This window comes from Octopus bimaculoides, chromosome 4 (assembly GCF_046866305.1).
Source record: "Octopus bimaculoides isolate indiv1 chromosome 4, ASM4686630v1, whole genome shotgun sequence".
Classification (NCBI taxonomy): domain Eukaryota; kingdom Metazoa; phylum Mollusca; class Cephalopoda; order Octopoda; family Octopodidae; genus Octopus; species Octopus bimaculoides.
The window spans coordinates 52468335-52482349 of record NC_142931.1 but is presented as its reverse complement, the minus strand read 5'-3'; the positions used below and the strand labels follow the sequence as shown (position 1 = coordinate 52482349).

Here is a 14015-nt window from a genome sequence, read left to right as displayed (position 1 = left end):
AACCACTATTCCTGACACTATTTAAGTATGGCTTCCACATTACAAAGTGTAAAACCTCATTAGAATCTTCCCATATGCTAAACAAGTGGAAAAATAAATACATCAACCCACTGTCAAGTAGAGCTATATTTATAACAAAAGTTGTACATTTCTCAAAGAGGAAATGAACACATTATACTTAATAGTTACAATTGTTGTAACATGGAACAAAGACAATATAGGACCACATGGAAAAGTAATAACAGGAAAGATAACTGCAAGATGACTAGAAAGTACAAGTGTAGATTTTTAGAACAATAAAGAACAAAAAAATGTCAACTATGTCAGAGAGCAAACTTTTCAGGAAATCGTGTTTGTTGATCATGGTATGAATGACAATTACTTAACACTAGGTCTGCCAAATTTGAGCAGACTTGCTATGAGAGATATTCAAGCCTTGACCATGCTGTCTACTTTAAGCCTATGTTACACTGTCTTTGTTTTTTTAAGATGACAAGTTGTGGTCTGAGGAAAATTTGGCTGTTATTTTGACTAAGATGGTATACAAGTTCCTGCATTAATTAGTGAAACATATGGCTTGGTATGGCAATGTGGTCATGAGTTCAGTCCCACTGCATGGCAGAGTGGGAAAGACTCTTCTACTATAGCTCTAGGCTAGAGGTCAGTTCATGCGGCCCGCCGCCACACTGTACCTTTTGTGTAAGTACCTGCAATGAGAGTTCATTTCTGCAGCAACCGTGTTTTAACTTGCATTGCCGTGTTTAAACTGGTTTGAAGAGTGCCGTATCTAAAAGGGACTGACTTCAGTGAATTATGTTATATATTTTGCATATTTGAGTGCCGAAAGAACTCACAAGAGATAAAGCATCTAATATTTTCAAGTTTTGGTATCTATTTAAGCCCTAATATTTTTATTGCTATACACTAAAAAAATGACTTAATTAAATTAGTATCAAATTCTTAATACTATATTTGCCTATTAAGATTCTTAATATTTTTATTAAATATGATCTTAATTATTTTTTATGAAGCTTTTCTAATTAACTTACATAATAAATCTTAAATATATTAAGATTTTTAATTAAGCAATTATAAAAATTGCTTAATTAAATAACTTATTGGAAAAAAACTTTTAAACTAATTATGTAATAACATAATTTAATGTCATGAACTATTTACAATTTAGTTTGTGATGTTTATATGTCAAAAAAATTTAGAAAAATTATTTTTCTAAAATTTGTTTGGTGGAATATTCAATGTGTAAATAAACAATTGTTTTTCATTTTCATATCTTGTTTTTTTTACTCATCGTTATGGTTACTAATAAAAAAAAAAGTAGATGCCGAGTGTCACCTTTTTAATGAAGAATGGGGAGAAAAGTACTTTTTTGTGAAAACAAACAACCAGAAAGCTAGTTGTATGATATGCAAAGAAAGTGTTGCTGTTTTGAAAGAGAACAGTCTTCAGCATCACTATGAAACAAAACACCTGTCAATATATTTAACATTTTCTGGAAAGTTGCATTCTGAGAGATTTGAGTTAATGAAACGTAGTTTGGAATCTGAAAGGAATCTCTTCACGAGAATGTTTGCTGAAAATGAAGGTCACTCGTTACAAAATAGTGTGTAAGATGGAAGTGCAGAAAACTTTGCAAGGCTATAACCTTCAGTGGAATCAGCTTTGATGTATTACAATTGATGGAGGGAAAGATTTGGCTGGAGTGAGGAATGCGCAGGTGGGGCAGATCAGGACTAAGTTGGAAGATCTTCAACTTCCAGGCACTTTTTTTATACTGCATTATACACCAGCAAAGCACTCTGTGGGAAAGACTTAGATATTTCTTGTGTACTGAAATCAGTTGTTTCTGTGGTGAACATCATTCAGGGTTATGCACTTAATCACATCCAGTTCCAGGTTTTTCTTAAAGAAACTGATTCTGAATTCTGTGACTTGCCTTATCACATAACAGTGAGATGGCTCAGTTGTGGTAAAGTCCTGTTTCGTTTTTATAAGCTTCAAAGAGAAATAGATAAAGCTGTCATTTTTGGTTGACATCATATTCCACATGAATGAATTGAACTCAAAACTTCTGAGATCTCTACAGAATCATCAAAGGATTTTGGAGAAAGCTATCATTATTTGAAGCACAATTAAGAGGAAACTTTTCTCATTTTCAGTGTTTCAAAGAGTTTCATGCTAGAATCACAGATGCCAGCCTTGAGTTTCTGAAGAAGATTATTCGTAACTTTAAGCATTTTTTGGAAAGATTTTCAGATCTCAACAGAATTGAGAGTGACATTCTTCTGTTTCAGAATCCATTTGATTGTAACCATGATGATGTGCCAATTGACCTACAGTTGGAGCTCATTGATTTGCAAGCAAATGGCTTGGTGAAAGAGAAGCACAGAGAAGGAAAACTTGTTGAATTTTATCATTGCTTACCTGCTGATGAGTTTTCAAAGTTGAAGAAATTTGCCTCCGGTATGGTTTCAGTGTTTGGAACAACTTATGTCTGTGAAGTATGTGAACTCAGCATATCAAACGAGGTCAATTGATGAACATTTGAAAGCAATTCTCTTGGTTGGATGTAGCAATTCCAAAGGAAATATTGATATCTTAAAAGCTAAGCACCAGTTTCACAAAACTCACTAACCTTTTTTGCTGCTTAGTTTGTGAGATTCAGATATGTGTGCACTAGGTGTGATAACAACCTTCTTGCTAATGTCACCTTCTTGCTAATGTCACCTTCTTGCTAATGTCACCTTCTTGCTAATGTCACCTTCTTGCTAATGTCACCTTCTTTGATAAATTTTTGGTAAATAAACATGTTCCTTGTCTTTATTTTTTATGTATTCAATGTATTGTATTGAACAAAATGGTTATGCAGCCCACGCTCATCATTCTTTCAGTTATCTGGCCTGCTGTAAAAGAAGTTTGGTGACACCCTACTCCAGACTGACCAAAACCTTGTGAGAGGATTTGGCAGACAGAAATTGAAAGGAGCCTGTTGTGTGTGTGTATACACCCTTGTCTAAACAAAAACTGATGGCTGTAAATGAGCATCAATGTCACATGTTGCACATCCAGCAATGTTGTTGGTTGTCAGTTTTCTGTGAAAAACATGTCCGGCTATAAGGAAATAATAGCTTTCTTGGAAATGGTCAGTGACAAGAAGGACATCCAGCTGTAGAAAATCCATCTCAACAAATTCCATTTAAACCATGCAAGCATGAAAAAGTGGATATTAAATGATGATGATAGCTTTATGTTAATCATAGTGATTTAGTTCTGATATTTGGAAATGCAAATAATGCTAGATATAGACAAATATTACTAAGTTATCAGAACACTAATGATAAAATATATTGAAAGTCTTTAGTGATGATGGATATTGATCATGTTGTCCTCTTTATCAGATATTAGTACAAGTTTTGAGTTCTATCCCACAGCAGAACAGCTGGGGCAAATGCCTTCTAGTATAACCTCAGGCTGACCAATACTTAGTGAGTTAAATCTGATAGACAGAAACTAAATGGAACTCTGTTGGATGGTCTAATGGAAAAGGGTAGCAGATACCCAGTCAAGAAGTCAGGGTTTTGTGTCTTATCTAGAGCATAGCATTGTATCAGTGTTTATAAAAACTGATACTCAAAGTAAAAAGTTGAATTACTCTTGTAGGAGTAGAAAAAAAAAGGAACTCCAGTGGATTGCAATAGTGAACTAACTGTGTAATGTGCCAAGGAAGCATATGCCCAACTTTTCTCTCAACATATTTGTGCTTTGTCGTATATGCACACTAATGTTGCACATCCAGCAGAGCATACATGCCTTTATTCCTCTCTGGTCTACACATGTCTTTTATATTCAAAGCCCATGTCTCACTACCATGGAGTATAGCTGTTTGTACACAAGCATCAAACAATCTACCTTTTACTCTGAGTCCTTTTGTTGCCAACAGAGGCAATAGCTCTCTGAACTTCCTCTGTCTTGTTCTTACCTTAAAAACAATACTTTCAGAGCATCCTCCACCATTGCTAATTTGGTCACCTAAGTAACAAAAACCATCCACTACCTCAAGAGAGCCTCAAATGGGCATTTGAGAAAGTCTAGGTCCCATGTACCCTTCGTGTTTATTGTTCCTGCACATCTGCCACACATGGAGGCGACTTTATCTGTAAATCTACCTGTGATTCCACTACACCTCTTATGTGTCCATAGCTTACACTGGATGCAGTGAATGGAATTACTTCCAACTCCTTTCCTACATATTGAGCAGAGCTATTTACCTGATGGAAAGAGAGACTTATTTGCTTTCTTATTAACACTCTCAACTTACTGACAGCACTGCTGCATTTGGTTTGTACTGCTCTAACAAGCCACTCCTCTATTCCTAATTTTCTTAGGGACCACCAGGTAACAGAGCAGTGGACTCTGTCAAAAGCTTTCTTCTGGTTGACAGAAGTACAATGACTTGCTTTTCGCCAAACACTTTTCCTGCAACTTTCTCATTAGGAAGATGGCATTTGTGATACTCTTCCCAGGTACAAAACCGAATTGCATCTCAGCTAGTTTAATACTATTTCTAATCAATTGGGCTATAACTCTCTCTATAACTTTTATGACCTGGTCTAGTATTTTGATACCTCTGTAGTTGTTTCCATCTAAAGCATCACTTTTACTCTTGTAGCAGCCAACTATAACACAACTGCACCAGTCATTGGGGATGACACCTTCCTGAAAAACATGATTAACTATATGAGTAACTAGGCTGTATCCTACACTGCTAGATATTTTATTCATCTTGGCAGTGATTCCTGATGGTCCAGGGGCTTTCCCTATCTTCATATCCATAATTGCCTTATCTATTATACTACTATCAACTCTGATGGCTGGTCCCTCAATTGGTTCAATATTTGAAAGATTCTCCTTCTCCCATGCATTTTCCACATTTAGTAATCTTTCATAATGGCACTTTCATGCATGTTTCTTCTCTGAGTCACAAAATGCAAGCATTTCATTATCCCTTCACACACATTTCTCACCCACCACAACACTATTCTCTCTGATAAACTGCTTTGCAATCCTGAATACCTCACACTGTAGAACATTGACAAATCTCTGACTGCCTGCTATTCCTTTTGCTATGTAAACCTGTCACCTATCTTCCCTTATGACTACCTTTATAATTCTCTGCTTCAACCATTCTTTCTAGTCTTTCCAGGCCTGTATCTTTGCTTTTATAGCACTGTCTGCCTCCTTGTTCCACCATCATATCACCCTTAGCATAGCTGGGACTTTGCATCAGCCATAGATTTGGTCTGCAGCTCTCAGTAGATTGTCCCACAGGAACTTTCAATTGTCCTCTAAGCTATGTCTCTGCCTCCTCCTCTCTCTTTTGTTAGAGGCTTCCATTAGAATATCTCTAAATTTCTGTTGGTTTGCTGGATCTTTGAGCTTTCATAATCTTTTCCAGAATGGTTTATTTATCACTGTTTCTAACTCTGATTCTGAAGTCACTAACTAGTAACTTTTGTTGGGTTGTACATTCCTTACATCTGCCTATCTCATTGCTTGGTGAGAAGGTAATTGATATGGCTTATGTGCCCACCAGACTGATAAGTAATTAGGTGGCTGGTTGGTTTTCTGAAGTTAGGGTTGCAGATCACAAGATCATTTGCATCACAGAACTCCAGTAGCCTTGTTCCCTCCTCATTCCTAGAGCCAAAGCCATAACCACCATGCTTGGGAATGCTGCCAAACATCTCCATCAAAGTCACCAGCCACAATAACGAAGTTTCTATCATTTAACGTTGAGGTAGTCTGCAGAAGGACCTCATAAAATTGGTTCTGGTCATCAGTCAGACCAGACTGTGGAGCATAGGCAGAGATAAGTGTAACTGTTAATTTATCTATGATAAGTTTCAGCTTAATAACCCTATCACATATTCTGACTACCTCAATTATCTCATCTACCCACTTTTCTGTTAAGAGTATTGCTACACCACCCACTCCATCACTTTTGCATACCAAGAAGAATTTGAACCTCTTGTTTCTTACCCATGAGAAGCCTTTCATCTTACTTCTTGCACACCACACACATCGACTTAGCAATGCTCCAGCATTTCAATAATCTCGCCAGACCTACCTTTCATAGTGCCAACGTTGATAGCAGCAACCCTTGAATTGTGTAGTTTCTCTAACACAACTCTTCTTCAAATTTCAGTATCTTGAGATCAGCCCTGTCTACTTGTATATTTGATATATGGCTACTATAGAGAAAAGTTAAATAGATTTCACTTTAATTCTATTTATTTTATGGGCTTGTATTTCTATTGGGAAATAGAATATCAAAAATCAAAAAACTCAGCTGAGTTCATTGAAATAAGTGCTCAAAAGCAATGTTAGTAGATCTTCGTTGTTCAACAATGAGGAATCAGTTGTTCAACCAGTATATACTAATGGCTGGGTATTCCACACACATGTATGGCACAGTTGTATGTCAAGGCTGTACTTTCTGAATTACAAGTACTTTCCATCTAACGGGCTTCAGTATAGTTTCTGTCTAACCAATTTCATATACAAAGTAAAGGTTGGCCTGAGGGTGATATGAAGCTTGCTTCCCAACCACATGGTTCTGGGTTCAGTCCCACAGTGTGGCACTTTCGGAAAGTGTCTTCTACTGTAGCCTTGGGCTGACTAAAGCTTTGTGAGTAGATTTGGCAGATGGAAATTGAAAAAAAGCCTCTGTGTGTGTGTGTGTGTGTGTGTGTGTGTGTGTGTGTGTGTGTGTGTGTCTGTGTTTGTCCCCAATCACCACTTGACAATCAGTGTTCTTTCAGATAAAAGAGTCTGATAGAATAAGTACCGGGTTTAAAAAGAAAAGTACTGGGGTTGATTCATTCAACTAAACACTCAAGGTGGTGCCCCAGTATGGCCATAGTCAATGACTGAAACAAGTAACATATAAAATAAATTCTACATAGTAATATCACACCTAGAACCTCATGATTGTAAAGCAAACTTCTTAAACATTTGGCCATAATGCACCTGTCAAAAGTAATGTTAAATAGTAAGTACAGCTCAACAAGTGCAAATGTGAAATTAAGCTTTGGGTATATTTAAATATATTTTCACAAAAATTTCATCAATCCATATAAAACATATTTTACATACTGCACTTTCTAATTTACTGAAATCAAAGTTAATATGTTATACTTGGCGAGAACTATTCAGTTGCTTCCGAATTTCAAACATAAAAATAGAAGCAGCCACAACATTATTTAGGCTATCAACTCCATTAGCCAATGGAATGGATACATACTGGCCATAATGTTTGAAAGCAAACTTTTTAGCATCAGCACTAAGTCCATGAGCTTCATTGCCAACTACAAGAACAATCTCTTTTCCTGTATAAGAAATCCGGTGATACACATTGTGACATAGTGGTACTTTGTGGTACATTTCCTCCTCAACAGTTAAGTCTATTTTGTTTTCTTGTGTCTCGTCACTGTCTGACTCGTTGGTTTCTGAGTCATCATCTAATGACTCATCACTTTCTGATTGTTTGATTAATTGATCAATATCTTCAAAACTGTAATGGGGATGCAATTGCTGTATTTCATTACTCAATGTTGATGCCAATAGTACCTGAGGCTCTTTTTCCAGGTAGTTTGACATGCTTCCCCAAGATATATTGTTAATGATTGGAACTCGGAAATGTGATCCACAGGCAGATCGTAGTACTTTAGGCTCCCAGATATCCACACAACCTAAAAGATGAAAGCATATTTAATTAGTAAATAATATAATGTTCAAGTTTATAAATAATGCACGTAATTAATTTATTCATATATTTTATCAACCAAAGAAATTATGGAGACAAAGACAAACCAACACGAGTTGTCAAGCAATGGTGGGAACAAATGAAAATATACAAACACACACATGGCAAGTTTCTGCTCACCAAATTCATTCAAAGAACATTGGTCAGTCCAGAGCTATAGTAGAAGACATCTACAGTGGGATTGAACCCCAAATCATATAGCTACAAAGCAAGTTTCTTAACCACACAGCCATACTTGTGGCTATAAATGTTAATATATGTAATATTTCAGTAGCAAATCATGTTTAATTAATGCTAGAATATATATTGATTTTCTCATTGTATACTACGTATATAAAGAAAAGATCATCATCATTATTATAAGATGTCTGTTTTCCATGCCGGGTTAGGATGTTTAGACAGGAACAGGTCAGTCAGAAGACTGCACCAAGCTCTGTTGTCTGCTTTGGCATAGTTTCTGTGGCTGGCTGTACCCTTCCTGATACCAACCACTTTACAGAGTGTACTGGGTGCTTTTTATGTGGCACCAGCAGCAGTGAAGTCACCAGGTAACTTGCAAGACAAGACCCCTTCAAGTGAGGTGGGAGTAATATTGAGGGAGAGAAAGACGTCTCGCATTAGAAGAAAGACATGGCTTCCTCAGATGGAGAAAAGAACGAGGAGAGAAAGATGGTGAAGATGTGATAGAGAGAGAGTAGTGGCCCTTACACCCAAGTTAGAGGGTGATGTATATAGTGGGGTGGACTGGAGATAGAAGATGGGTAGGCAGGTGAGTTCACAAGATTTCAAAAGGAGAATGGTAGCTAGAAGTGGTGAAGAAGAGAAGGGATTTCACAGCTGCATATTATGTGTAGATAGGTAAGTGGACACATAAGGGAGAATGGTGGTGATAAGTGAAACCACAGTGGTGAGCATGGGTGGATTGTAGGAGAGAGAGGGTGTCATGGACATGGATCTTACTTTGCTGGGCAGGTCATTTCAAGCACAGCATATCACCAGTAGTCTCAGTCCTTTGTCATCTCTGTTAGGCTCAATATTTGAAGATCATTTCTCACCACTTTATCACATGTCTTCCTTTTCCACAGATTCCCTTCATATTTTGAGATTGGCACTTCTTTACACAGCTGTCCTTGTCCATATGCATCACGTGACCAAACCAGTGCAGTCTTCTCTCTGGCATACTACATCTGATGCCTCTTATACCCAATTTTTCTGTCAAAATATTTACACTTTGTTGTACATGCAGAGTGCCATTGCACATCCAGCAGAGCATGCTGGCATCATTTTTTTTTCAAGCCTTCACATGTCTTCTGCAGTCAGCCCATGTTTTTTTGTCATGAAGCATAGCTGTCTGTACACAGGCATCACAGTTTACCTTTCACTCTGAGGGAGAGGCCCTTAGTAACCAATAAAGGTAACAGTTCTCTGAACTTTAACCAGCCAATTCTTATTTTAGCATCTACCTTTATTGCTTTGTCTATCATGCTACTGTCAACTCAGATAGCTGGTCTCTCTGTTGGTGGCCATGTTAAATAGACTTTCCTTAAATTATTATATGCTAGATAAAATATTACTTACCAACAGATGCAAGAACTTTCGAACAACCAACAGCAGCAGCAGATCGTATCAAAGTACCCATGTTACCAGAGTCTCAGATATTATCAAGAATAATAGTTAAAGGAATTGACTTAGTCTGAGTAACAAGGGATTCTCCAGTACTTGGCATTTTGAAAATAGCTGAAAGAAGTTGAAATACTTTCAGATTTTATTACAAAACAAAAAAAAAAAAAGCATGGTCCTCATAATTTTGTAAAATAAGATAGGTGCAATGAAAGCATCAATCTAAATCAGGACCTGTTTGATATTTATTAAACCAATTAAAATTATTAAAATATATCATACTGCACCATGTATACAGTATAATGTTTATAAGATGAAAATTAAAGAGAAAAAGTGAAAAAACAGGATATAATTTCACAGATATAGGTACAAATTAATACACTTCTGAAGCAGAGAATGTTTAATCTATATCAGTCGTCTTAAAAAAAGTAAAAAACAAAACTATTTTTAACACATCATATGCAAATTAATTGACTTAATAAAAACAAACAAACAAACAAAAAAGGATATGTTTACTCAATACAGAGTACAGTAAATTGTGGTATTGTAGAGTATTCCTGGATAAGAGGTCCAGTACAGCATATGAAAGAAAAAAAATTACTTGTAGAAATAAACATAACTTCTTACCTGCAATACCAGATGGTATAACAACATCCGACCATAATTTCAAATATTTATATTGAACTTTATAGATAGGAAATTTACCAACAAGATGAGCTGGTAGACTGACTGGCTCTACTTCACTTGTTACATACATCACAGAACACTCAGCACCACTTTCCAATGCATCCATAATCAGTCTTTTACCTTCCAAGAAAATTTTTCCAGTTTTATAACGAGTCTTTCTAGATTTGGTAATATTAATCTCGGATCTGAAAGAATTAGATATCACAGATAAAAGAACATGGAATCTAATAAAGAATATTGATATTGATTTCGAATTTTGGCACAAGGCCAGCAATTTCGGGGGAGGGGTTAAGTCGATTAGATTGACTCCAATGGTCAACTGGTTCTTATTTTATCAACCCTGAAAGGATGAAAGGCAAAGTTGATCTCAGCTGAATTCGAACTCAGAATCTAAAGACAGATGAAATGTTACCAAACATTTTGCCCAACATGCTAACGATTCTACCAGCTATCGCTTTAAAGAATATTAATATTATAAACAACATATCATGTATCTTGAAATACTAAAACAAACTGTATGAATTAACAATTCTGCAGAATTGCTCAAATTGTTACAAAAAAGCCAAGCTAAGGCGCAGGATTGGCTGTGTGGTAAGTAGCTTGCTTACCAACCACATGGTTCCAGGTTCAGTCCCACTGCGTGGCAGCCTCGGGCCGACCAAAGCCATGTGAATGGATTTGGTAGACGGAAACTGAAAGAAGACCGTCATATATATGTATATGTATATATATATGTGTGTGTGTTTGTCCCCCCAACATCGTTTGACAACCGATGCTGGTGTGTTAACGTCCCTATAACTTAGCGGTTTGGCAAAAGTGACCGATAGAATAAGTACTAGGCTTACAAAGAATAAGTCCTGGGGTCGATTTGCTCGACTAAAGGCGGTGCTCCAGCATGGCTGTAGTCAAATGACTGAAACAAGTAAAAGAGTAAACGTCCTTTGAATCACACCCTGCTGACTTTAAAAAAAGGATAGATACACTGGATAATGTTATCTGAAAGTAGGGGATTGTCACAGCTGGAATGCTTTACTCAAAAGTCTTCTTAAGGCTGACTTTGGGCTAAACAACAAAAAGTTATCAATATTTAAGAATTTGGTCAATTTTAATTCTGATCCCTAGATATACTTTCGTTATATTCTCCCATACACAATACGCTATGAGAGAAATTTGATTGGAGAAATGGCATAGAAGCCTGTATATGAGTGTGTGTGTCTGTGTTTGTGTTTATTGGAGTTAACACAAAGCGCAGCGGGCCACGATCGTGGCCATCAGGCAAAGGTCGATAGGTCACGGTCGTGGCCCAGATAGATGCATTTAATTTATAGGCGTTTGCTGGGGTCTAATGGCCCTCAAAAGTTCCAATACTCCCCAGAATGCAAGAGGACTAATGACCTTTCAGATGAGGTAAAACTTGCCACCATTATATATTAAGATATTTAAACTATTTTTTGTGTTTTAAGTGTGCATGGTAGTCTCATTTTCATAAAATGTGTTCAGCAGTCCATGCTATATTTAAATGTATATCTCAGCGCGTTATGGGTTAATACTTAGTGGCGTTTACTACCTAAAGGGAGGTAACTCTTTGAATGAACGTAAATAAATAGGCGAACCGAGCTTTTCGAGAGAGAGGAGAGAGTGATAAAATGAATGCAAGACAAAGTACTGGAGCCAAAATAATCCACTAAAATGCTCGAAGGTTATTCTCTAACATGGTTACAATCCTGTGATTGAGACCAGATAGCCTCAAATGGCCGAGTCATGTCCGCGACTACTAACTGAACAATCAGTGGGGTGTATCTCGTTCTAAGTTTAACTATTATCCATAGCTAGAACACTCTGATTTTAAGGAGGCTCAATCCACCTAACTGCAAATAAAGTTACACAATGAGGAGCTGTTTGAATTAACATAGGATATTCTGCAGAGTCGCTCGACCTTCTCGAAATAGCAGCTAAGTCTCTAAATCACAACTTACTGCTTAAAAAAATGAAAGGAATACAATGGATATTAACTGAAAGAAAAGTCAGGGGATTGTCACAGATGGAAAGTTATGCTCTTAGGCCTACTAATTAAGACTACTTCGTAATTAACAAGACGTTATTAGCTCACAGTATTGAAACAGACGAGGAAGCAACTTCACTAGAAATCTTTGCGGATACTTCATTTTACAGTTACAGGAGTTGTCGGTAAATCTAAGGGAATTAACCAAATAGTTATATAAAACCCCATCTATAAATGTTTCTGTTGAGGGGAAGCAACTGTGGTCATTACTTACTTGAATAGCTGACAGTTGACAGCTATTCAAGAGAAATCTGAATGGGAATGAACCAACTAGAGTGCCTCTATGGTCACTGGACCTACTAGAAACAACAACCCAAATTCGCCCCTACTGACTTAAAATAGGAACATAGGATAAGACATGTCTGAAAGAAAAAAAGCTTTTGAGTATAAGCTTAATCAATCAGAGCTAGTCTGAGATTAAACAACAGTAATAAAATGGACAGGATGGAATTTTCAGGTAATTCAAGTCTTGAGGTGGAACGATTGGAAATATGGTTGGTGGGCTAGGGTCTGGGGAGTATGCAACTAGGTGGCAGGCTGTAATAATAGTGGTAGAAAAGATAGAATAAGAAGACAGGGAGTCTGTGATAGGGGCTAGAGCATGATGGTCTTTATATGGGTCTGAGCTAAAAAAATTTTCTAGTCCTGAAGAAGGTTAGTCTCCAGGACGCAGTTTTAACTGTGCTTTGGAAGTGAGATTGCCAGATGAGGTCATCAGAGATTGTGAGGCCTAGCGTTTGCAGAAACGTTGAGCGTTTTAGTTGTTGTCTAAGACTAAAGAGAGTGAAGGTGTGTTTTTCTTCTGTTGGAAAAAAAGTTATGTCCCCATATAAGAACGTTTTGGGTGTCTGTTCATGGAAGCAGTGTTGGTTTGACTCAATGTGTATAGATTATGTGGATGACACTTGTTTGCAGAAGGTGGGATCATGTTATCGTTTGTATGAATGGGCTTTGTTGATACTGTTTGGTACTGAGTGAATTTTGAATAGATCTACGATAAACGCATCCCAAGCATGACCATCCCATCGTCTTATCCTATGTGCAGAGAACGCAGGATCACATAAGCTAAAGTAATTTTTAGGTTGTGATTTGAGGGAAATTTGGGTAAAATTTGGTTATTTCTAACATAGATGCTCCCAAGTTGGGTCGAAATGAGCATCTGTAGGAGGTAGATTGATAATCTAAAAGAGAAAATGAAATTTAGAGTCATAACCGAGCGTTGAAACACGATAATTTGAAGGAATGTGGACAAGAAAGAGGTTCGTCTGCGCACAATGAGATGGTGCGACCTGGCACGAAACTTCTAATCTGAGAAACTAAAAAAAGGCGTAGTTTTCTTGCTAGAAACAATTAAACACTTTGCTTATAACAAATGCAACGAGTATTTATACCGAGTTTTTCACGGACTAGGAACAATTGAAATTGAATAACAAAAGTGGAACCCGCGAGATTTGGCTGAATGGAAGCCGTACAGATCGTGGAAGGAGGGATTCAAGATGAAATTAACGCACTAAATAATTAGTAACAGAGTCACGAGTTCTTTCAGAACAGCTAAATGAAAATATTATATTTTACTGTTATATTAATTTGTCCGAATATTTTATATAAATATCTGAATTATCATCAAGCTAGTACATCCTCTTTGATCCTTCACCAGTTCCAACTTACTTTCGATTTGTTAATTTCACCTTCATTTCCACAATCAAAAAGTAACGTAACTTGGTAGATAATAATATAAGCATCTTACATATACTTTATGAACTATATTATGAATAATGAAGCAACTACGGGCTAATATTTCTT

General features: G+C 36.8%; 2 protein-coding genes across 2 annotated transcripts in view; one reads left to right on the top strand and one right to left on the bottom strand.

The window, feature by feature from the left end:
• The first annotated feature begins 320 nt into the window (after nt 1–320).
• Nucleotides 321–2555, top strand: LOC149136045 (general transcription factor II-I repeat domain-containing protein 2B-like). The gene is made up of 2 exons (XM_089350062.1): nt 321–365; nt 2178–2555. Exons 1-2 carry the CDS (start codon nt 321–323, stop codon nt 2553–2555), a joined length of 423 nt encoding a protein of 140 aa, XP_089206188.1.
• LOC149136044 (rRNA methyltransferase 3A, mitochondrial-like) overlaps nt 1142–14015 on the bottom strand; it is a 35145-nt gene continuing 22271 nt past the window's right edge. The window contains exons 2-4 of the mRNA XM_089350705.1: nt 10091–10335; nt 9422–9580; nt 1142–7769 (exon numbers count right to left, since the gene is read on the bottom strand). Of these exons, the coding sequence (XP_089206831.1) occupies nt 7210–7769; nt 9422–9482 (621 nt within the window). The 5' untranslated portion in view covers nt 9483–9580; nt 10091–10335 and the 3' untranslated portion in view covers nt 1142–7209. The remainder of the gene's footprint in view (nt 7770–9421; nt 9581–10090; nt 10336–14015) is intronic.

What these genes read in the sequence shown, in the direction of transcription:
- LOC149136045 (XM_089350062.1), top strand. Translation starts at nt 321, where the DNA reads ATGTCAGAGAGCAAACTTTTCAGGAAATCGTGTTTGTTGATCATG. An exon ending in AATCGTGTTTGTTGATCATG is followed by an intron (nt 366 to 2,177) that starts GTATGAATGACA and finishes TCTCATTTTCAG; the next exon opens with TGTTTCAAAGAGTTTCATGC.